The sequence below is a fragment of the Falco punctatus genome, assembly GCF_963210335.1.
Source record: "Falco punctatus genome assembly, chromosome: 10".
Lineage (NCBI taxonomy): Eukaryota > Metazoa > Chordata > Aves > Falconiformes > Falconidae > Falco > Falco punctatus.
Window position 1 is genome coordinate 34,491,193 of NC_137590.1, and position 23,213 is coordinate 34,514,405.

The window sequence follows — 23,213 nt, forward strand, 5'->3', positions numbered from 1 at the left end:
CAAAGTTCCCTCTCTGCAGTCCTGGTTAAATCATCCAGTAATGGAGAGTGTCGCTGTATCAGCGGCTCCAAACAGGTATTTGTGTCATCACTCGGAGGCACAGGCAGACTGTTGCATCCTGGCCAGGATGCAGTGCTGGAAGGGCACATCGCTGTGGGCTGAGGGTGGCAGGGACAGTAGCTAGTCACAGGGAAGACTTGAGTCCTGCCTTAATTTTGTTTGTTCTTTTCTCTTTGCAGCGGCTCCAGAGTGAACTGCCCCTAACCCTGGAACAGCTGGAGACTGTTTTCGACAGTTTGGAGCAGAACAATAAGGGATACCTGACGCCTGTGGAGTTCAGTTTGGGACTAGGTAAGGACTGCACAGAGGCAGAGGAAGGAAAAAGCCCACCTGAGACATGATGTTTTATGTTGGTAAGAAACAAAGCGCAGTGGTTCTGCTGGAGCTGTGCCAGCTGCGCAGAGCAATGCCCCACGCTTATGTAAATGTCGTTGGGGAAAAAGGTGTGTGCAATACTGCTGTCCCCCGTCCTGAGGCTTTGTTTTGCCACCTTCTACAACTGTTACCTGCCTACCTGGTAGAGCCAGCTTCTGAACATCTACTGGAGGTGGTACGTACTGCAGCCTGTATTTGGCTATGTGATCCACAGTTGTTCATCTGGATAAGGACCCTCGTTGGATGAGGGGACAGAAATATGCCTCTTGGCAACTGTCTCCAGCTGGTGCTGTTCAAGGTTACTAGTAGGAGCCCTGTTAGTAGGCTAGCACATTGGCAAATGAGCTTGTGTTTTCCTCTTACCGCTGTCTTTTCCAAACACGAGGAGAATGCTAATCCTATACCAGAGTCATCATCCAGCAGCAGAAGCAGTGCAGGAGATGTTAAGGCAGAGGAAAGACTATAGCGCTAATAACCTTTGCAATAGGTGCTTAGTTGCCTTAGCTGGTCGTAAGGTCTCAGAAAATCTGCACCTTCCTTGGACGTGTAGAGCTGTTAACTGGGTCAGGTCAAAGCAAGTGGATACAAGTGGTCTATGATTTTCCAAAGCGATTGAGGAGGCTCCTGAATTGCAGTGTCCTGATATCTCAGATTGTGGCTGCTTATGGCTTTCTCACAGCTTGGAGAAGGGTGGCCTTTTTGGTGCTCCAATTTGGACTGGCCAGAAACAGCCACCCCTGGAAGGTGAAGCTGTAGAGATTTCCTTGGAATAAACATGGAAAGCTGTGTCTTGGGCCAGCCTGTTCAGGGAATGTGTTAACCCACTGAGTGCCTGCTGACGATGCCTTTTTCCTTACTTCCTTGCCTGCGGGGGTGAAGCCTTGGTGACTGGTTCTGCTGCCTTTGCCAGAAACAAGAGACTTCCCAGGAGTGTAGGCTTTCCTGCCCGGCACTCTGTAGAAGGTGAACAGGCACCATTTGGGCACCTTGGCATCCACAGCGCCCTCCGTGTTACTTGGCTATTCCTAAATCTCGCTGTTCGAGGCATTTGTCCCAGCCACAGGCGTAGATGGACATCATGAGGGTACCTGTCTCAGTGCTGTTTGCATCAGCCTGGCTCAGTGGGATTTGCTCTAGTCCAGGCAAAACACTTAATTTCTGCGTTTCTTTTCTTTATGCCCATTCTTTGTGTCTGGCTTCACTGAAATCCTTTTCAGATTTTGCCCCAAACTCAAGTTTGGCCCAGCATGTTGCTATCTTCCCTCTGGAGTGTGCAGGGGGAAAATCAAGGGCAGTGGTTCAAACTGCAATCAGGTCTGCTTCTTGAGAGGGCTCCTTGCGTGGCCTCTGAGAGGCTACAGGGTGCATCTGCACAACTGACAAAAGAGCACACATTTAAATTGTTCAATGTAAAGCAATCGGAGATCCTTCTAGGGTGTCAAAACAATCTTCAGACCATCCTCTACCTCAGTTTTCCCAACTGTAAAAAAAAGATAATGAGACATAATGACTCTTTCTTTAAAGCAGACATCCAAAGTGCCTAATCTAAGCCCATCTCCTTAATTAACTGTCTGAGCCTCAGGCTTTAAGCTGAGTAGGGCCTGTATCTCCACACCGCTGGTTTTTTTACAGCACGTTTTAAGAGTGGGAGAGAAGCGGCTAGATTCTGGACATGCAAAACTAAGAAGTGGTGGAGTTAAGTCACTTGAGGCACACAAATAGTGGATCTATTTCCCCTTAGAGCAGCTTCGTGTTCTCATCTGTGCTCTGAACATGTAGCTGAGATGTCATTTCTGCCTTTTGAACCAAGCAGGTATATTTTGGAAAGGAAGAGCAAGCTGCTGATGGAGGTCTGACCTCTGTATACAGGATGAGGGCTTGTGTTTTGGGTAGGATTGTTTGATTTGTTTCTTTGAGAAGAATTTGTTCCCGGCACCAGTATTTGTCACATTCTTTGCATAGCATGAAATTCTCATGGCGTTAGTATCTCAGCGTGAAACAGGATCCAGATAGCTGGAAGCCGTCCGTATGTGGGATGGGGCAGAAGGCGGTTCATTTTGTTCACTGTACACAATCCTAGCGAGAGGCAGTCCTTGTCCTGTAGCCCTTGAACTGGATCAGTTGTAGCACATGAGAAGGGAGGGGTAATGATCTCCTCTTTGCTCTTTTTAAGCTGGGGAGCTGAGGCACAGTACTATTCAGTGCCGGGCTTGCGGTCCCAGGAGGAGCTTGTGGGATCACGGGCAGCTGAACCCACAGCCACAGCTCCGTGGGAGTGAGGTGACCTAATGCTGCGCGCTTTATACACCGAGAATCCAAGGCCGTGGGTGGTAGATCATCTTCACGCAGATGTGAGCAGAGCCCTAACAGCCTGTTGTTGGGCTGGGAGCCAGTATCAGTCCCAGCATCGCAAACTGGACGCTGACATCACTCAGGATGTCAGGACGGAGGCTCTTTACTGACCAGGAGCTGTATTCTACACCAACAGCGTGCAGGCAGCTTCTCGTGGAGCTCTGTTGGGCTCCCATTTATATAGCAGCTTACTAAATGATATCCAATTTTACTTTATTCTCCTTCTTCCCTTCTCGTTCCACCAGGAAAATTACTAGGGATTGAATTGTGTCAGGGGGCTGGGAGAATGGATCACTCCAGGCACGAGGAGACCTTTGAGTCAGGCTGGTCAGATGAGTTAGACGCTGCAGACGATGAAGAGAGACGATTCTGTTCCATGATGGAGCAGCTTGGAGCAGCTCAGATGTTTGAAGAGTAAGTAGGGGAGTTGCATGGCATTACTTCTACCCTGTTTTGATCTTGCAATATACCAAAACTTCAAAGGACCAGCAAAGACCAAAGAGGTGAACGGAGCTGCTTGCTTTCTGAAGGGCTGCTTGGGCTTTCTGGTACTGCTGTCTGGGGGTTTCATATGCTTGGTAACCAATGCAGTGAATTCTGGATTTTTTCATCAGTTATCTATTACTTTTAGCGCAGTGCTTTTTGTAGAGAGTTTCCCAAACTAGAATTCATACCGCAGCTGTAGAATGTAACAGTTGGCGGCGTGGAAGCCCATTTACACACACCAAATGAAGTGTGGAGGGTTAGACTGGGTGAGGATGAGTGTGCTGTCTGTTGCAGAATGGTGTGTGACTGTTCAAGTACATTCAGACAATCTTAGTTCTAAGAGTCTCTGAAAGACCTGTGCTCAACAGGCTGCTTGGGACTGGGCTGATCTTGAAGAGAGCGAAAGGCTAAACTGGGCAAGGGATGCTCACCTGAGCCTTGAAATTTGGTGTTAATGCCCTTGCATGTGGCCCCAGTAGAGTCTGCTGGCACCAGTGTCATCCAGCCTTTTTTTAGGGTCTTCCCAAGTGAAGCATGATGCATAACTGGTTCTTACTGATGCACGTCTGCTGCGGCTGGGGTGCCCAACCGCATCTGTGGCAGCGTTTTTTTTCTGGCATCGTAGTCCAACAGTGTTGCTGCTTTCCAGGGAGCAGCCCAGATAGGGGCAGGAGGCAGACAGGATTGAAGACAGAAGCTGAGAGTGAAGGAGCTTGCTGCTTTGAGCTGCATCTGTCATTAAACAGATATTTTTTTTTTTTGTCTCATTTGCATTGTAATGCAAAGCACCTGCATGCTTCTTTTAATGCTAAACAACTTCTCCTGTCCTGAAAAATTCTGGAAAGCTGTTATGCCTCAACTAATGGGATGACGCTGTGACAGGCCATATTGCTGTTCTGGAAAAACAGTCTCGGGTGTTTAAAACTCTGCTTTCAGAAGCATCAGGTCTTAAAGTGAACTATCCTGTTTTTGTTTTGACCGCTTACTCGCAGTTTTAGGCAATGAGTTCAGTAGCTACTTCATGTCATGCCTTTGTGCCAAGCCAGCTGTTGTAAAGAAGTAATACAAAACAGAAGCTGATTGGGGTTGGAGCAGGAATCTGAACTATCTTCACTGTTTTTGCTAGAAATAAATGGGTTTGTTTGTTAAGGGGACTCAATATGTTCTTTTATCTAAAACACAAAGTTTTAATGAAGTGCTAGTAACTTTTTCAACTTGAGACAGAAAAAGGAGGCTATCATGCAACAGTGTCAGGGGTAATCAAGAGCTTTTTGGTTGTCTTGTTTGTTTTTTCACAAAGAATATTAAGGGAGACAAATACATAGACAAAGAAAAACAGACATTTGGTAATGTCTGTATGTATAATTATTCTGTATATTCCTCCAAAGTACATCATGGATTTTAAAAAAAAAATATTATTAATAAGTTCTTCCCTAAGAAGAAGCGTGAAGTAATGTCTGCATGCTTATAAGACTTTTTGGGAAAGAGTAAGTTTATAGGTGCTGTGTTCAAGCTGCGATAAATTAAATGCCAAAACAGTGTAATCATTATTGCAGGTTTAGAAAAAGATTTTGGGGTTTTTGGGCTTCCTCCGTTATTATCCTGATATGACACCTGGGCAAATTTGCTTCTTTTTTTGTGTGCCTCAGTTTCCAAACCTGTAAAATAAGTAAGGAGGGCTGTAGCAGCTACCACTACAGTCCCGGTGTGTGAAAAACACCTGTGTGATGTGTGCTAAAATCCCTGGGCTATAACAGTTTGCTGCTTGACCATAGCGACAGCAAATTTGCTGAATGTTCATCTTTTCGGGTCTTGGTTTAGACACCAAATGTGTTACTGCTGAATACTTGGAATAGTGATCATTCCAGGTTTGCTTCCTAGATGGCTTTCCTTTCCCTCTTTCGGGTGGCTTCCTTTATTTTAACCTCACAGTAGATCTCACCCCACATGCACGCTCCGTCACTGTCCAGCTTCGCCCTTTGCTATGCTGGTATAATGGAGGTTGTCACAGGAGAAGGGCAGTTTGTCTGTCCCGAGTGCATGTTGGAATTGGAATAACAGTCCATAAGATGACACAGAAGCTCATTTGCTTTCCCTCTCTTTTGTATGCTTGCTCCAGTCCACGTGAGATTCGGGAGCTCTGGGCTCGGCTACGAAAGGAGCGTCCTGAACTCTTATCCAATTTTGAAGAGTTTCTGTTGCGTGTTTCATCATACATAAGGGAGGTGAATCACGAGAAGGAGTCCATGGAACAAGCATTGAAGCGGTAAGGAGAACATCATGGCTGTTTGCGGTCAGGAACCAGCTGATGCTTGGATGCTGCCTCAAATGCAAGGAAAGGCTGGGTTACAGGATGCAGAGATTTTTCTTGCTGTAATAAAGTGATTCTCTATCTTGATCTGATCCCCATGGGTTTGTTTTGGATCAGTGCCCACCATAACGTTTGGTCTGGTTAGAATTCCACTCAGTCTTACACTGGTATTAGTAGGGATCTGTTTCCATCCTCCTCTCCTGTTTTCTGTCTATTTTCTTTCTCTGTCCCGACCTGTGTGCACCCTGCTTTTTGTAGGAAGGAGACAGACCATGACCGGGAAGTCAGGTGCCTTTACGAAGAAATGGAACAACAGATCAAAGCAGAAAGGGAGAGGCTGATCTGCCAGGTACCTCATCTCTCTTGGCCGAAATCAAACTTCCTCTGGCCTGAAGCAGAGGTGGTGGCTCATCTGTCCAAGGAACAGCTCTTACTGTGCTGGGTGTTGTATGCACAGCGTATGTACTCTGCGATACAATATGTATATCTTTACCTCTCTAGGAAGCACTGAGACATGACAGGAGTAACCTGCTCCAGAAGGAACTGCGCAGCAAAGAGCAGGAGCTGGAGAAAATCCTTTACCACCAGAAGAAGGTAACAGGACCCAAATCCTTTCTAAAGAAGTACATCCCTTTCTACCGTCTTTCTGCTAAGGCCTTTTCTGGCTGAGAATGGGTTTTGTGTGTGGAGGGTTGGTACTAATCTGGTATTACCTAGTCTGGTTCCCTCCTACCTCTGAAGGTGTTAAAGTGATTGGTTTGTCTCCTGTGAATGTTCTGTCCAAGCATTTTCTTATCAGGTTTGTTTTCTCGTCACAGTCTATCGGTTGTACAACAACTATTTGGCAAGAAAGAGGGTAAAAATCTGGAAGTTGTGAGTTTGGAGCCGTTTGAGGTGTGTAAGAAAGCTGTGTGCGGATACACAAGAGCCAGATTTCTCTAGTTTGTTTTCTGGCTGCTCCAAAATAACCCAGAGTGAACAGTTCCATGACACTTAGAACTGTACGTACTGTATATTTGCATTTTAGCACCTAATGACGTACTGATTAATCAGTCACAGAAAAGATGAAAGCAGAAACTTTCCTTTAGCCTGTAGTCCCTGGTACGGACATTTGTATGGGATAGTCCATTCTGGATGTCTTTTTCCTTTCTGTCTGAAGAACTGAGACATGACCCCCACAGAAACAAGTCATGGGAGGTACTTGTAAGAGGCTGGCAACTGGGAGTATCCAGGTTGGATACCTAGCTGTGATGTGGATGAAACAGCACTCCTCTGAAATCACCAGCTCATTGTGCAGCAGCTGGAAAAGTTAGCAAAACGTAGGTGCCATCAGGAAGGGTATTGAGAATAAGATAGAGGACGTAATTTTCCTGCTGCCCACACCCTTGATGTGCCTCAGTTGGCATGTGCAGTTCTTGGTTTCTCTAACTCCACCGTGTCCTTCTGAGTATGAAGGTGCAGAAAACTAATGGGATTCAGGAAGTGGAGCATCTGCCTTAGGAAGAGAAACCAGGAAAGTTTAGACTTGATTTTGGAGAGGAGGAGACTGAGGCAAGATCTAGGTGAGCTTCCTATGGACTCAGGAAGGCGGTGGATAAAGGCCCACATACAACTGTTACTCCCTAAATCCTGCAACAGCGGAGGTGAGGGACTGGCTGGAATGGTGGTTTCTGGCTGTACTAAGCTACGTGGATAATCGGGTCCCTCTTGTGGCGTAAAACCAGTATTCTAGGGTATCGCTTCCCAGCGCAGGCAACGTAAACGGGAGAGCTGTGTGTGACGGAGGGGTCTTCGGGAGAGGCAGATTTGCTTTACTTAAAGCCTGTCCTCTGGCTCATTGAAAGCTCTGCGGAAGACCTTTCTGATCACCTGAAAGAACAGGCTGTGCGCAGGGGTTGCTGGTTCTTGGTCTCAACTCCACTGCTCAGCATATGTGGTCATGCTCAACTTTGCCCTGATGTCCAAAGGACTGGAATTCTCCCGACAAAGCCGGGTGTGACTTGTGCTTGTAGCCTCAGAGGTGGGAGATGTTGTGTTTCAAGGAACCTAGGAGCGGTCCGCTCTGCTCACGACTGTTGTATGTGTGTGCTGGTAGAGAGCAGGGTAGCAAGAAAAGAGTGCCACGGTGTGCTGCTTTACTTTGCCTTTGAGAGAGAGAGGAGGTAGACTGAGAGAGATGACAAGCTGAAGGTGTAAATGCGGAGGCTGACTGCTACCTACTACGCTGGTCAGAACTGGTTCCTTGTGCTCCTTTCTGGTTGCAGGCACAGGTTGTATAATTCTATTTTGGGGCTGTAAGTTGTCAGGTGGATACTGCAGTTTCTGCATAGCACCAGCTTCAGCAGAGGGCCCTGGTTAGCTGGTATCGCTGGCTAGATACTGAAATGTCAGTATGATCCTTCTTGCAATGCCCCGCTTATCATCTGAGATGGGTGGGTTTGACGGCTGCATCTGTCTTTTGACTCTTCCCCATCTACGCCAGCTGTTTGTGAGGAATCGCATCGCTGGTTGAGTACGTGCCTGATTTTGGGAAGTTCAGAGCCTGCTGTCTTGTTAGTTGTGTGGGGGTCTCGTGCTACCTCGAGTTCAGCTGTGCCCCAGTGGCATTTAAACAGCATCTCTAGCCTGAGGTCCTGTCTCCAACAGTTGTAAAGGCCACCTAATTGCTCGACTTCCCAGGTGTAGCGTGAGACACCCCTAGCACCTCGATATATCCCCCTTTCAGCTGCCGTGGGCTCAGGAAGCTCCCAGACTGGAGCATGCATTTCAACAACTGTGCTTGATAAGTCCCGACAGACACACCCTTGCTTCTGCCCAAATTTTTCCAGTCCTCCTTTGACCCTCACTTGCACTCTGATTTCTACTATGCCTGCCTGACAGCAGCAGGTTCCTCACGCTGCCCGAAGCGCTTCCTCAGCTATGCCTCACTAATTGCATCACTTGCTCCCCGGCGCTGGCACGGATGGTGAGAAATAATTGCTTCCAATTCACCTTCTCGATGCCACTGGTGGTCAAGTGGTGTTTATCTCCCTTCTGCTTCGTTGCTTACGTCTGCTTTTCCAGCCTGTTTTTACAGGCATGTTTGTAGCACAAACCCTTCCTCTCTGTGTTTTAACCTCTCCTTTTCCTTGCCCACTGCAGCTGGAACATCAGCTGCAGTCACTGAACTCGGAGCAGCTGGAGACCCGCGTGCAGAATGAAAGGCTCCGGCACCTGAATGAAAACCTGCTGGAAGAGGTGGAGAAAAGCAAATGGGAGCTGGAGACGGTGAAGGGGCAGTTACAGAAGCTCCAGAAAGAGGCTCAGCTTGAGCAAGAGCAGAAGGACAGGTGGGAATGGGCAGGGAAGGGGGTGTCAAGGCAGGAACCTAGGCAGAGAAGGCAGAGTGGGCAAGTAATTAAAGGATAAGGATAATTAGAAGCCTTGGTCTCATCAGAGGATCGCCTGTCCCTTCTTGAGGAAAAGTATTAACATCCCAGTGATCTTACAGGCCTAACTAAACAGGGAGTGATAATGCTGCCTCCAGCCTGCCTTTAGTGGGAAATGAATGTGTTAATGGATATCTGTTTAGAAAAGCAGTGTAAAAATACCAATGTTCCTCAGTCTAAAGGAAGCTTCTCCATTTATTTTCCAGTTCACCATCACCTCTATAAGGTTCCTACAGAGCCTCTTCTAATCACTTGTTTTCCTGCTTCTGGGCTTCATCTAATAATATGTAGCTAAAACACTGGGATGTTTCAGACCCAGATGGCGGTGAGCATCCTTCCCATCTCTAGCAGCTGAGGAAAGTGGAGTGTGAAAGGAGAAAATGGGTTGCCTGTCTTCATACTGGAGGAGAGCAGGAGAGCTGGGGTACAACCCAGCCATCCCAGCTCCTGCGGCAGTGCTGCTTCCCCTGAATCCTCCCAGCTTAGGGCAGGCCCTTATCTTGGAGAAGACTCTGAGTGTCCCTGAGAAAGGGATCCTTGTATTTCCTCTCCTGTTAACTTATTTCTCCTTTTAAAATCGCCTTTGCCCAGGGATGTGTTTAGAGTCTCCAAGAACATGCAGAAAGAGAAACAAAGCCTTCTTCGGCAGCTGGAACTCCTCAGGTAAGAACTGGCTGTGGGGAGATGCTGAGCAGGGCTGGGGGAAATGCCGAGCTCTTGTGCACATAAAGGGCTGAGGTTGCAGCACTGGGTTCGTTTCTCCCACAGAAAGCTACGGGACTGTATTCGAGCAGTGCACAGACACTGCTTGTTTCTCTAGGTCCAGAGAGAGCTGTGCCACCTGGCCAGCTCTGCCAGAGAACAGGCTGCGGTGTTTCACCGAGTATTCCCACCACTGGAGGAATTTAGTCTTCGCTGCTGGTTAAGGGGACCATGCGGACCCCATTACGTGAGCTGGGATACTTGGAAATCCCAACATGTCCAGCAATAACTAACATCTTTATCTGTGTCCCAAGCTCCCTTTCTGTTCTAGCTTTCAAATGTTGGGCTTTGCTCCATTTTTGATGAGTGCTTTATTGTGTCTCTCCTGTGTCTTCCTTTGGAGCAGAGAGATGAACAAGAAACTTCGAGATGAGCGAGATGCTTTTGAAGCCAAGAAGCTGGTTAGTCTCAGAAAGAAAATCCTAACTCCCAAACACCCTCCTTTCATCTGCTGCTGTTGTTGTCACCACTTGGGGGCCTGTCACTTCCACGGGGGACAATGACCTGAGCTCACCAGGCCTGGTGTGGTGCTTAATACAGACTTCACAGCACCTCTCTGCCCGTGCTGGAGACAAGCTCTGCTGGTTGCAGTTGCCAGTCCCTGGGTTTAAGCCTTGTGACTGTTGCGCAGCCCCGTGCAGGGCTGCGGTGGGTGCTGCCTGCTGCACATGTGGGGTCTGCGCGTTGTGACAGGCACGGGGCACACGCCAGGAAGGGAGTGAAGCTGGATACATCCCTGGAGCTGGGTGGGGAGGAAGACGATGGATTCCCAGATGTGCTGCCAGCTGACTGGGGGTGGAGAGGCACAGGAAGGTTTTGGAGTTTCTCTGACCCCTTGAGTTTGTAGCAGATGTTTTCAGATGTTCCTCTGGGGCAGCTCCCCATTCCTGTGAACTCTGCCGGGGTGGAGGTGCAGCAGTGAGCCTTGTGTCAGAGGGCTAGGAGGAGGCAGGGGGAACCCTCTGGAGCAATCAACTCCATCTCTGACCTTTCCCAGTCTCCAAGATAAGTATGAATATGTGATCTATTTTTAATTCTTATTATTTATTAATGAAAAAGTCTTTGTATTCCCAAATGTCATTGTCAAGGCTGCTCTGTGCTCTTCTTGGACCCATCCCTGCCATCATGTGTCTGTCTTTGCCTGCTCTGCCACCATGCCCCATTTGAAGATCTGGAAGTGGCTGCCTTGCGGTGAAGACAGGCAGTGGTAGGCTGCAAGAGACTGGCTGGCTGGTGTGTAAGGGAACGTGGAATGAAGCACAGGGATCATGCCCAGATAGGGGACGAGATCTCCTGCTGCGGGAGAGGCTGCAGTTCTTCTCCAAGTGGAGCAGCAGCTGTATAAAATAACTTCAGTAACTTTTGGATGGAGGCAAGGTGTGTTTGTGTGTGCCTTTTTGTGTGTGTGTGTTTCTGAAATCTGAAAGATCTTGCTTTTATTCCCCCCTTCACTCCATTTTCAAAGCTGCAAGGTATGTGTATGTGCACCAGAGCGTCCTGCTCCCTCTCGGAGAAGTAATCAGCACTGTCACTCTGTAGCAGAGTCCAGTGCAAGCAGGCAAAGAAAATGGTTCATTTTCCTCTTTCCATGTGTAGTGCTTCATCAGCTTCTGGGTTCCTGTGGGTGGGGTGGGTGGCCCATGGAGACCATGGTTCAGGTATGTACCTCTGCGTGTGTAAAGCTTGTCTGCTTCTGTTCTCCTCTCCTTTTCCCTTGCTAGGACTCAGGGCTTCTCTGAAACATGACAGTTGCAGGTGGATGTAAGAGAGAGCCTAGCAGAGACGGTCCTAGTACAGAGGAGCCGCTTTCTCCTTTCTCCCAGTGCTGGCAGTAGGGATGGGGCAGCAGGGTGAACTCCTACCACCATTGCTTATCTGGTAGGGCTGTGTCATGCCGGGCAGATGAAGCCTGTGCTGAAGTAAGGGTTTTTTGCTTTGTCAGCCAGGACATCTTGTTGGCCACTCTTGTTTCAGTCCTCAGGAAAGCAGGGCTCCAACGGATTGCAGGGATGCTGCTGTCATCACACACCTGCAGAAGATCTGCTGTCCAGCCTGTCCCACTGTAAGGGGCAGAGAAAACAGCTATACTTCCCTGCAGCAGCAAAAACGAGAATCCAGCCTTCTGATGAGGATCCCTAATCACTCTTACCAGAGACTATCAATATTTTTACAGCCTAAAAAGAAACCCAAGGCCTTAATACCATCTGTTAGTGCTGGGGAGAGCTGTGTTATTTCTGTGAAATGAAGGTGTGGTGAACAGCGGTTCTCTCTTAGCAAAGATCTTGAAGTGGTTGGGAGGAGGAGCTGGGCTGTACGTGGCTGACAGCAGCCCAGTGCTGTTCCTTTGCACTTCTCAGTACTCAGCTTAATACCTTGCTCTTCATAAGAGTTTCTGGCCTTGCCAGGGTGCACCGACCCTGGCCCCACGGTGCTGTGGGGCACTGTTTTGCCCCGGTGGTTAGATCACAGATAGCCACCGCTGCTGGGTGCTTTAAAGACCTATGGGCTGTGGGTTCAGTATCACAGCCATGACTTACCTTAAAAGGCTATAGAGTTATGCTTGCATGCTGCATATTGACAGTAAATTTCATGTCTGCTGATCATGAAGAGTGTTCTGGGACTTTGACTACATTGGACATGTGTTTGTATTTCACCGATAAATCAGAATCTTTTTTCTGTCCCTCTGATGAACCAGAATCTTTTCCATCCAAAATGCTTGTACGTGTGCTGTTGTTGCTGTGGAATCCTTGCCATCGTGTGTTGTATAGCTGTGATGTCACATCTGTCCCTTTACCATCCTGGTGAAAAGCCAAATGTCACACAAACCTGGCAGGCCAATAAAGCACGACAGAACCGATGGCAAAGCATCCCGTTGTTTCTCCTTTCTTACCCAGGTAGGTGCTCTGCAGGCTGTTTCCTCTCCAGGTAGGGGATGCCATAGCAGATTGCCTGGGAGGCCCTTTGCTCCACAGGTGACGTGAGGGTTGTGGTTCGGCTCCGGTGGGCTGTAACATGATTTCCTTGTTTCTGTGTGTCTAGAAGAGTGCCCTTGAGCGAACCTGCTCAAACCCTGAAAATGTCCTCCTGCATCCCTGCTGGAGAACCACTGGCTGGCTGAACCACAGCCTAATATCGGTGTTGACTGAAGGGTCACTATGTGCCTGGGGGTCCTTTGCCTTGGAAGATATGTGCTCCACAGTTGTGAGCCTCTCCCTGCTGGGTTGTTTCTGTGCCTGGAGCTTCTCTTGAACACCAGGTTTATATGTAAAAAAAGTTCTTGGGGTGTTTTTTTCCCCTTCGAAGTTCCTAGTTGGGTGAGGCCCCTGCAGAGCCCAGAGTGTCTCCTTTAGTCGGACTGCATGGCGGCAAAGGTGTTCTGGGAATTCTGGCCAACAGAGCAGCTTCTTATTTTTTGCCTTTTAAAATAAGCCAGGGGTTACTGAGGAAATTGTCTTTGTAGCCCTCCCCTGGGCTGCGGGCAGCATGAAGGCAGGCCTGTCCAGAGCTGCCTGCAGGTGTGTGGTCAGGTCACAACTGCTGCCGGAGGTGGATCTGGCAAGCTGGGAATTCTTCTTTCCCCACCCTCACCCCCAGAAGTAACTTGTGAGGGCGCGTCAGAAATCTCCGGCCTTGGAGAGCAAGTACCTCTCCCTTTCCCCCGGCGCTGGGCGGTGGGCACCTTGCCACGCCGTCTCTCCCTCTGTCTGTTTTGTGCCTGTAGCCAGAGCAGCCAGCCGGTCCGTTTGGGGGTGCGGGGGGGGCTAGGCTGTAGCACAGCCCTTGGAGGAGCTGGCAGGGCAATCCTCTCTGCCACAGGCTCTCCTGTGCGATCTCAGGCACGTTGTTCATCTTCGACTCTGTGGGGAATGACAAAGCTGCCATATGGGGGAAAGAGGGTTGCGAGAGGAGTTGTCCTGCTTCCTCCTTCTCTTCCTACCGGCTGTAGGAAGGGTGTAGTGAGAGGTAAGTAGGAGGAAAGCATGGAGAGGGACGTTTGTGTAAGGCAGAGCACACACACTACCCTTTGCAGAGCGGTCTCCTGCCTTTCTTGTGGTGCGTGTGCAGCCGTGGGTGAGTACTGGTGGAGGGGGGCTAGCGCCTTCTGAGGAAGGGGCAATGGGTCTGTCCCACAGAACATCAGCCTAATAAAAAGGCAGGTGGGGAAAGAGAGATTCAGCTGTGAGACCATGTGGAGAACAAGCCACAGAAATAAAAGCTCTGGCTGGCTAGAGGAAGAGTTCAGTTTGGGGCACCACCATTACTGATGGATTTTGTTGCAAAGGGGAAAGCAGCAACAGCGATGCCTTCTTGCCCGAGTTAAATGAACGGCGAGAAGCTGACCCCTGTGAGCCTGTGCTCACCTCCATCCAAGCCTGCCGGCAGGGTGCTATGCTGCAAGGTGCAGGGGTGCAAGGGGACCAGCCTTGCCTCCCTGAAGCGGTCTGCAGGGGTGGTGAGTGGTTGAACTGGGGCTGGTCAGGTTCCTGGGTGCTAATGACGTTCTTCACCCCTTCTCTTTTCAACTTCCAGGCACCTGAGAACAAAAAACCCCTGTTGAAGAAAGGGTCAGTGCTAGGCAGTTACCTGCTGGATGACAAGCCGGTCAAACGGTTAGATGGGTGTCTGTGTTGTGTTTGTGGTGTCGGTCCGTGCCCGCTGGAGTACCCTGTCAGTCCAGCTGCGTCCCGTGTCTAGTTCTCCCACCTTGGTGCTGGCTGGTTTGGGGAGCGTGGCAGGGGGGTGACCGTGGCTCTAGCTGCCTCTCGGCATCAGGTGGTGCTGGCTCAGCATGAAGCTGAGGATGCTGTTAGCTGATTCCCACAGGCTGTGCCCCCCTCTGGGCCGCTCCTACGTGCGGGGAGCAAACCTAAACGCCGTCAGAAGCTGTGAGAGTGTTCGTGGGACAGGAGTCACGAAGGCTGCCTCTGACCGAGTCAGGCAGCTCCGTTAGAATGACTGGGTCATATCCCAAGTGTGCCAGCTCCTCCTCAGGCAGAAACCCTGTCCGCTGGCAACTCATGCCAGAGCTCATATCCCTGGGACATGGGAGAGGGCAGGAGTTGCACAAGGCTGGTGTTCTCTCTGGCAGCTGAAAGCCCCAAGGAGAGGGCCTAGCTCCAGGTGGGTTCGGGGTTTATCCTGCCCATCTCTCCACAGCTATGCAGATGCTCACCTGGCATACAGGCCTCCCCTTCAGCCAGGGCAGGTGAAAACATCTGTAAATGTCTGTGTGGTTAAGACCTTATGTTTTTTTCTGCTCCCCCCACCCCTGACATGCAGACTGTACAGTGGCTTCCATACCCACAGGTGCCTGCTTGCCTGACCAGTGCTGGCATGAAGCACCAGCCCTTCTGAACTGGTTGTGTGACCAGCACACCAGTTCTGGCCAAAAGCCTGGTTCCTCTGGGAGGCATGGGAGGCCAGCCTAGAGCTGGATCTCTTGCAGCTGCTGGCTCCAAACAACTTTTAAAGGCAGCGTGCTTCCCTGTTTCCTACCAGGTCTCTGCAGAAGGTTCCACTGTTTCGCAGTTACTCCTGGTGCCAACCAGAGACATGTGTCTAGGCTCAGAGTTTCTTCCAGCTTAGGCTCACCAGTAATGCTTGCAATTCTGGTAGTGGCATTTAAGAATTGAGCTTCAGACTCCTGGGCTCATGGACTGATGGAAAATGGGGTGAACTGTGGAGCAGGGCTGATTCTTCAGCCCAGGCTGAGGTTGCTTGAATAGGTCTGAGGCAGGGGCGTTTTGTGGCTGTGTGACTGGTAGATGTACCGTGGGATCAGACAACAGAGTTCTCCCATCCTCCTCCCCAGCTATTTCTTGCAAAGATCCTGCTGGCTGCTGCTGGCATAAACCCACCAGAAGGGCTTAACAGGTGGAGAAGTCTGGCAGTGAGGGTGATGTGAGAAGGGGAGAAGTATTTGTTGGTCCTGTCTCTGTCCCAGTGCTGTGTCACACCTCAGTGCTTGAGAAACATGAATAAAATCCATTACATCTGGAGTCACTGTCAGAAAGTTCTGTGTTTGTCCCTTTTTTCCCCCCACTGAAGAGGCCTTTGAGACTCAGCCCCTCGTTGCCGTGACTCCTGGCTGTGGCAGATGGGGGCTGAGCCTGGAAGGATGTGTCTGGTTCCAATGGGGAGAGGTTCCAGCTGGCCTGACTCTGGGCTGGCGTTTGGGGCAGAGGCAGGGAGGCCAGCCAGAAATGTGAGGTCCCTTCTACGGAAAAAGTGTAGGCATGGCAGCAGGTGAATTTTGCAGCCCTGACAAAGTGTACTTGCAGATGTGAGAGGGGAGAGTTGTTGCTTTGATTCCCACACTAGTAGCAAGAGAAGAACATTGCAGAGAGAAGTGGGATGTGCTGCCTCTGAAGAGAGTGACTGAAGCAAGCCTCTGGTCGCTCTAATTTGCTTCCAAAAGCGATCTGTTGGCCAGTGAGGGCAGTGGAGATACCTGAGGTGGATAAAGCCCTTCAGCTGAGTTCTAATCCTTCTCACTCCATTTGTCTAGTTCTTTAACCAAGAAAGCCAAGGCAGAGCTATGATGCTGCCTTGCTCCTCAGCAAGGGTTCCAGTACTTTACATCGGTTATTCTAGCTGTTCTTTTGGAGATTGTTCCTCCACTTGCCGTACCAGTCTACTCCCAGTGAACAAAGTGCATCGGCCTGTTCTTGTACAGGTGCCGTCAGTGCAACACCCGTTCCCCACTGCCACGGCTTGGGCAGAGGTCCTGGGGATTTTTTTGCTGTTGAGAGCGCAGTGTGGCTGGTTGGAGGCTTTAAAAAATAAACCCCTTCCAGGTCCTGGCTCCCTTACCTTGGGCCAGGCATGAGGCACACCAGAGCAGAGCCAACACCAGCCAAAGCAACCCTGGTGTGAGCATTTTCTCTGCAGTTTGCACACCTGTGGCAGGTTGCTGCTGCCTGAGCTCAGTAAGACTCTGCTTCAGCAGTGGTTGGAAGTGATGGGGGCTGGTTTCCTGGACCGCAGCTTGTGCCCTCAACAGAGCACAGCGACACATGTGTGTACTGCATGCAGCCCTTTGTGTGCTTTGCCTCGTTTTTCAGCGCTGGGGGAAGTGGGTGGCAAAGAATCCTTGAAAAATCCGGAAGGGGGGATTTTTAATTAAAATTAGTGAAATATATGTCAGCACATGTGAGTACAGCATAGCTCAGGTGAGCTGTCTCTTTCCCTAGGGATGCTACTGATGCCTTAGTCACAGGGCGTATGGGGAGTGAATGTATAGAGTGCCTGCAAGTGCTGCATATGCACTAATTGGATCACATTGGTTGTTTTGGGAATCTGCAACCTTCTCCTTTTCCCCTCACCCCCTACCCTCCCACCCTATTTGTGGTGCCTGTGGGCTTTAATACAGACAGCTGGCCTCTGCAGACCTTCCCTTCACCTTCCCGGAGGATGTGGCAGTGGAAGAACCCAACAGAAAGAACTGTAGATACATCCCAGGCAACAGGACGTGCCTGAAGACAGGAGAAGGAGGCAGCACAAACGTCAGAGAGAATAGTGGAGACACGGAGAGGTGGTCATTGGTAGCAGATGCTGAGTGGTTGAAGATGACTTTGAAGGGTGATGCTGGCTGTAGAAAAAATGCAGATGGATTAGATGATGCTCCGTTGCCTCCTAGAGGACAGCCTGTTGGCACCGAAACCAGGGTGAGTCTAATTACTTGGGGGTTCTTCCTCAAACAGCTGCTACCAGGGACTTGAAGGTTTCTGATTCTGTTCCCGTCTAACTCCAGCTGCCTAGGTTTATAGTGCAGGGGTTCAATGCCTCAATCAAAGCACAGTCTGCAGCTGGGCTGTTCAAAACTGCGTCCCTTTTTTCCATTGTAGCTCCAGGCACTGGAACCAGCTGGCTGTTCCCCAGACCGCATCTTTAAAGTGGTGTTCGTAGGAAACTCTGGTGTTGGGAAGAGTTCCTTCATCCACCGCTTCTGCTATGACAGGTTCTTGGCTGAGCTCAATGCAACCATTGGTAAGTAGTAGGGTTCCTGACTTATCTGGCTATGAAGGGTGGGAGCTTTTTGCCCATATTTTAGCCCAACTAAAGGTAAAGATGGTCCCTTTTGCAGTTTTGAATTGATCTTGCAATTTCCCTGAATTAAATAGTGTTGATCTTGCCCATTGCAATGGCAAGCTGCGCTCTCCCCATTCTATCTTATGATCATTGTTACCTTCCTGACAGGTATCGATTACCAAGTGAAGAGTCTGATGGTGGATAACACCCAGGTTGCCTTACAGCTGTGGGATACAGCTGGACAAGAAAGGTAAGCAATGTATGTCAGGATGTCCTACTGCCAGGCTCAGTTTAGGAAGCAGGAGGAAAGTGCACGCGCCTGGTTTCTGGCTTTGGACCAAAGAGGTTGCAGCAGCTATCCCAGAGTTGCATCTGCAGCAAAGGTCTGTGTCAGAATTTCTAGAAGCTGTGGCTGTGAAGCAGAGCCCAGGGAGATAACTCTGAGGACTGGGGAAAAGTAGTTATCCGTATGTCTGACCTGCATGCTTGTGGCTTCAGGTAGTCTACCCATAAATCACTGTATGGTGCGGCACGCCAGGCTCCTCTAGCCCTCAAGGCTCTCCTGCATCAACCTGCTGCTGGGAAAAGCTGCAGGGCAGGGCTGCAGGGCAGGACAGAGATGAAGGCTCTCTGGGTAGGCATCCTGTTCTCAGACTCGGTTGCGTGACTGCTGTCCCCAGCTGCTCACCGCCACTTGCTATTCAGAGGGTAGAAGGAAGTGTGGGAACTTTTCCAGGTCTGACTTAGACAAAGCCAGGTGAATTGGCTCAACCTGTGGGGAAGGGGCTTTGAATACCCTGCTGGGCTCTGTTGGTAAGGTTACTGGTCCCTTCCACTGTCCCTTCTGCTCGTAGACTCATGGAGGTGATAATCCGTGGTAGAGGGATGGTGTGGCTTTTTGTGACAGTGAGTACAGGTTCCCCATTCGAATGGCTCCAGTTTCAAAAGCACAGGCTTTATCACTAAATATGACCAGCACTGTTGGTGAGGATCAAGGTAGTAAAGGACATACTTGACATTCATCTGCTGCTAGAGAAGAAGGCCCACCACTACCGTCATGTAAATTACATTTTATTTAGGATACACTTTGAAGCTAAAGATGGAAAGCTATTTCAAGGGGGCCGTTAACCTCAAGAGCTTGGCAAAAATAAGTACTGGGTGTTTGGGGCTAAATATGTTATGGGGGCAGGCCTTCAGGAAGCAGCCGAGGTCGTGGGAATGTTATAATCCTAAACTGTGCCAGCAGAGCCGTGATGCTGCCTACCTCAGTCAGCTAGACCATGCAGACTTGGTGGAAATATACTAAGTAGGAGTATCTATGGAAAAGCAAAGTATTTCTTCCAAAATCAAGCCTCATGCTGAAGAAATAATGATTTTTGAGGGGACTCCTGTGGTTATTTTTGTGCTGAAGCTGAGCAGTAAGGGGAATTGTTATGACACGCAATGTGACATTTTGCTGAGGCCAGGTTCAAGATCTAGTCCTGCAAAGGACCTTTAGCCCCCTGCGGCATAAGCAGGTCTTAGGTGTGTACTTGCAAGAGGGAACTTGGCTTAATGCTGATACTGAAAAGACACCTGGGAAGAAACAAAAGCTTTTCTTACTTCTAGAAATTAATTATTTCTAACTGGAGGTGTCCAACTGTGAGAATCCAATGGAAAAGACAGAGGAACCCCTTGGAGCATGCAAGGAGAACTCCTTGGTGACCTCCCTGAGACCAGTGCATGCTACATTTGATGGTCCATCTAGAGCACTTAGCCAGTCCTGTTGTTCCAGAGGTGTATCGTGACCACCAAAGATACAGTCTGCGCTTTCTCCGTTGGGTAGTTGCCAGAATGTCATGCCCTTGTCGTAGTGAGAAAGACCAGGCTTCAGGCAATCATCTGAAGGGTTCAGGAGGGTCACTATTTGCTGTAGGGTTTTTTGGCCCTTAATAGAATAGGAGAGCTTGTTATCCTGCGCAGGGCTGCAATGCAGAGCTCTCCAGTGAGATCTCAGGACTTGTGTTGCATTTAATTCCATCAGTTTGCAATCGGTGTGGTTATATCGTGGCCCTGACACAAACTGCTTACAGATTTTAAGGTTTTGATTTGGCCTTGGTTTTTTGTTGTTGTAATTTACTCCCAAAATACAAGTCTGTTGTTCTAACTGATACCCACAGGACAAAGTAGATGTCTGGTGGGAGCTTCTCCTGGAAATTGTGTCTAACTGCTGATTTTATAGATGATGGCATTGCTTTATAGATTCAAAACTGGGAACAGGCTGTAATGATGCAGAGGTCTTAACTGCTGCTTTGGCAGCACTGGGGCAGACATTATGCACGCTTAGTTTATACTGTGGCACAGCTTAGTCTGCAGATTCTTCCAGACTCTAGAGAAAGGTTGTGGGTTTTTCCATCCAGTTCCCTTTTTATAGGCAATTACCTTTTCCTGTCCCACCTAAACAGATTCCTCTGTTCCTTCCCTCCTGACCTGTAGAGGTTTTCCTTCCTGCTTTCTCAGCACCATGGGTTTGCAAAGACCCCTGCTCATCCACGGCTGGGATGCAGAGGAGCAGGGATCTGACCTGTCCTTACACAGCAGCCCCAGGGGACACGTCCCCCACCCGTAGGACGATCCTATTCTGTTTCTTGGCGTTACGCACCTGCGGTTCTGAGAGTGCCTTTGGTTTCGTTTGGGCTCAGGTTCCGCAGCATTACCAAGCAGTATTTCCGGAAGGCGGACGGGATTCTGGTGATGTACGACATTACGGCCGAGTGCTCCTTCAGGGCGGTGCGGAACTGGATGAGCAGCGTCCAGGTGAGAGCTGGGGTCAGTGGTGGTACCGCTGCCGTGCTGCAGACCAGCTCCAGCGGTCCGGGGGTGATGTTATCCGACAGCCCAGGAGGTCCCGTTGAGCTTAGGAAGATGCATTATCAAGGCAGATGCTACAGGTACTGCCTGTGGCAGTCACTTAGGGACCAGGGGCTTCTTGTTGAAGGTAGCCCATTGAGGGAGGGAGGGCTGTTTCTGTGGCAGGTGCTGGGACCTGCCCAAACGGTCGCGTGTGCCTGTGAGTAGCCTGTGTGCACTGGCAGCATCTCCTAAACACGGTCACATCACACCTCTGCTCAGGCAAGATCTCCTGGTGTCCAGCCCACGCACAGGGAAGGGAGGTGGTGCGGGTGTGCTTAGGCTCAGCTTTGCAGCATGCATGCCCAGCACTGCGCGCAATCACATCCTGACTCTGCTTTGAGATTTCTAGAGGAGACTGAAATCCTAGTAATAGCTTTTTTCCCCCGCATCCTTTGCTTCAACTTTAACTGTTGGTTTGTTTTTTCTTTTCCATTACATTTGGTGACGGTGCATTAATAGTGTAGTCTGGCCCCCTGCTTTTTATTTCCAAACTCTCACTAGAAGCACTCATCTGTGGCTTGTATCTGCTTGGGGAGACAGAAATACCTGTCTGTGTAATTTAACTAAGTTGTGTGTAGGTGACTCAGAGCCAAAAGGAAATTATCAAGGGTGGTTTTGTTTTGATTGTGCTGAGTCTCAACAACCAAGATCTAAGTGAAATGAGTAAGTGCAGTTTGGAGGCTTCTAATATTATTAACTTCCACATACCTGTTGTGGGCAAAAAGACCCAAAACACATGGCTGTTTCTTTGGACTCTAAAAGATCAAAGGTTAAGATTTTCAAAATTAATCAGCCTCTGAAAATCAGGCTTCTTTCAGGAAGGTTAAACTGAACACACAGAAAATCAAAGCACCCGAAATCTGTAACTTTTAATAATCTGTCGTCTTTTCCTTTTTGCTGTCATAGTATTTATTTTGCTTTGAAGCTGTTCAGGTACTGTAAGTCATCCAGGGCAGTCAAGTTTGGAAATAACTTTGAACACAGTTCTGCAATCCTTACTCTGGTGATGTTCTAGTAAGCCAGTGGATCTAGCGGGAGTTTTACCATAGGTGATGGGCTCTGGGAATTGTCTGGGAATAATGGCTCCTACAGAGACCTTACGCAAGAGTTGAAAGTTGCTTGGCTTGCTTGGCCAGTGGATTTTCAGCAAGGGATCCTTGAGTTTAGGACAGCACATCAGACAAACAGTACGGCACATACACACAATGACTGAACTTAACAAGAAGCCCTGCCTGAACTTAAATTCCCAACAGCCTATGGAGCAAACCAGTTTTCTTTAGGCTTCTTGTTTCCCAGAGAGGAACTTATGTTCTGTCTCCCCTCTCTCAGCATCCCAGCTGTACATACCAAACATTTGAAATGCACTCCCATAGTCTGAGCTTCCTTCCACAAATCCCTGGGGCTATTTGAGGAATGGCCCTTTAATGAGCTAAAGGGCCTGATCCTGCTGCCACTGAAGGTCTTGTTTGCATGAGCTGGAACAGGATCTGCTCCAAGGTATTTCCCTCCCTCAACTGAGTCTCTAGGGTGCTTTAATCTGTTTCTTTTGCAGGAAGGTATCGAGGATGGGGCTGTGGTCTTTCTGCTTGGAAATAAAATGGATGCTGCGCAGAGGGAGACACGGAATGTGCCCAAGGCGGAAGGAGAAAGGCTGGCAAAGGTGTGACTCTGTGCTCTGTTGCTCAGCTTGCCCTGCAGCCTCCCTCCAGCTGTGAGCAGGGCAGCCTGGCTGGCAGGAAGCTCTTCTTGGAGCCATTTCCCAGTATGGTACCTTCCCTCTCCCCTCCCACCCCCTGTTTCTCCAATGTAAACATGTACCGAGGCCCTTCTGGTACAGAGAGGATGAGGTGGCGATGGGCATGGCCCTTGAGGCATGCTCATGTATTTCTCTGGAGGCTTGATGCCTCCTTACAGTGGTGCTCAGTCTTTCTGAGGGGAGCATGCATGGCTGTCTTCCCATTTGAGGACTCCTCTAATGCATGCTCTGCAAAATCGTCCTGCCTCCTTCCTCACTCCCTCTCTCTGCGTGCCCACCGGTACCTTGGCCCCTGGGTCGGGGGAGGCAGGGCTTCAGAGGTGTTCCCCATCTTCCGGACTCCGCAAGACAAAGGTAAGGGAATCCAAGCACCCTGGGCAGATACCCTCTCTTCCCAGATAACTCCCCGGGTGTTCCCTTGTGGACACTGGCTGGGCCCCCGGTGCTGAACAAGCATCTCCCTTCACGGGGTTGGTGAGCAGGGTGTGCGCCCCAGCGGGGTGGCAACAGCCACCCTTCTGGCCCCAGCTGCTTATGGCAAAGCTCCCGGTGGCGAGGGTGGGCCAGCTCCCAGGGTGTGGGTGAATGGTGAGGGAGAGCTGGCAGCCAACGTGGGTGCTTGCTGTGCTCTCTGGCAGGAGTACAAGGCTGTCTTCTACGAGTGCAGCGCGATGACTGGCTATAACATCATGGAGCCCATGCTGCACATGGCCAGGTCAGTGGACAAGAGCTGTTGCTCCAGGGTATTTCCCCAGCTGTG

General features: G+C 49.6%; 2 protein-coding genes across 8 annotated transcripts in view; both read left to right on the forward strand.

The window, feature by feature from the left end:
* CRACR2B (calcium release activated channel regulator 2B) overlaps positions 1-12,631 on the forward strand; it is a 35,311-nt gene extending 22,680 nt beyond the window's left edge. For all 7 annotated transcript variants that reach the window (XM_080405613.1, XM_080405608.1, XM_080405610.1 and 4 more), the window contains 8 exons: positions 240-351; positions 3,033-3,201; positions 5,393-5,539; positions 5,843-5,933; positions 6,086-6,178; positions 8,726-8,913; positions 9,604-9,675; positions 10,121-12,631. In XM_080405613.1, the coding sequence (XP_080261739.1) occupies positions 240-351; positions 3,033-3,201; positions 5,393-5,539; positions 5,843-5,933; positions 6,086-6,178; positions 8,726-8,913; positions 9,604-9,675; positions 10,121-10,277 (1,029 nt within the window). In that variant the 3' untranslated portion in view covers positions 10,278-12,631. The remainder of the gene's footprint in view (positions 1-239; positions 352-3,032; positions 3,202-5,392; positions 5,540-5,842; positions 5,934-6,085; positions 6,179-8,725; positions 8,914-9,603; positions 9,676-10,120) is intronic.
* Positions 12,632-12,777: 146 nt separating this feature from the next.
* LOC308070912 (EF-hand calcium-binding domain-containing protein 4B-like) lies at positions 12,778-23,081 on the forward strand. The gene is made up of 6 exons (XM_080405652.1): positions 12,778-14,384; positions 17,147-17,441; positions 17,622-17,763; positions 17,974-18,055; positions 20,487-20,601; positions 22,250-23,081. Exons 1-6 carry the CDS (start codon positions 14,164-14,166, stop codon positions 22,361-22,363), a joined length of 969 nt encoding a protein of 322 aa, XP_080261778.1. The 5' UTR covers positions 12,778-14,163; the 3' UTR covers positions 22,364-23,081.
* The last annotated feature ends 132 nt before the right edge of the window (positions 23,082-23,213 follow it).

Excerpts from the sequence above, each read along its gene's own strand:
- LOC308070912 (XM_080405652.1), top strand. The coding sequence starts at position 14,164 with ATGCTGCAAGGTGCAGGGGTGCAAGGGGACCAGCCTTGCCTCCCTGAA. Across the intron at positions 17,442-17,621 it reads CTGTTGGCACCGAAACCAGG|CTCCAGGCACTGGAACCAGC; the intron begins GTGAGTCTAATT and ends TTTCCATTGTAG. Across the intron at positions 20,602-22,249 it reads ACTGGATGAGCAGCGTCCAG|GAAGGTATCGAGGATGGGGC; the intron begins GTGAGAGCTGGG and ends TTTCTTTTGCAG.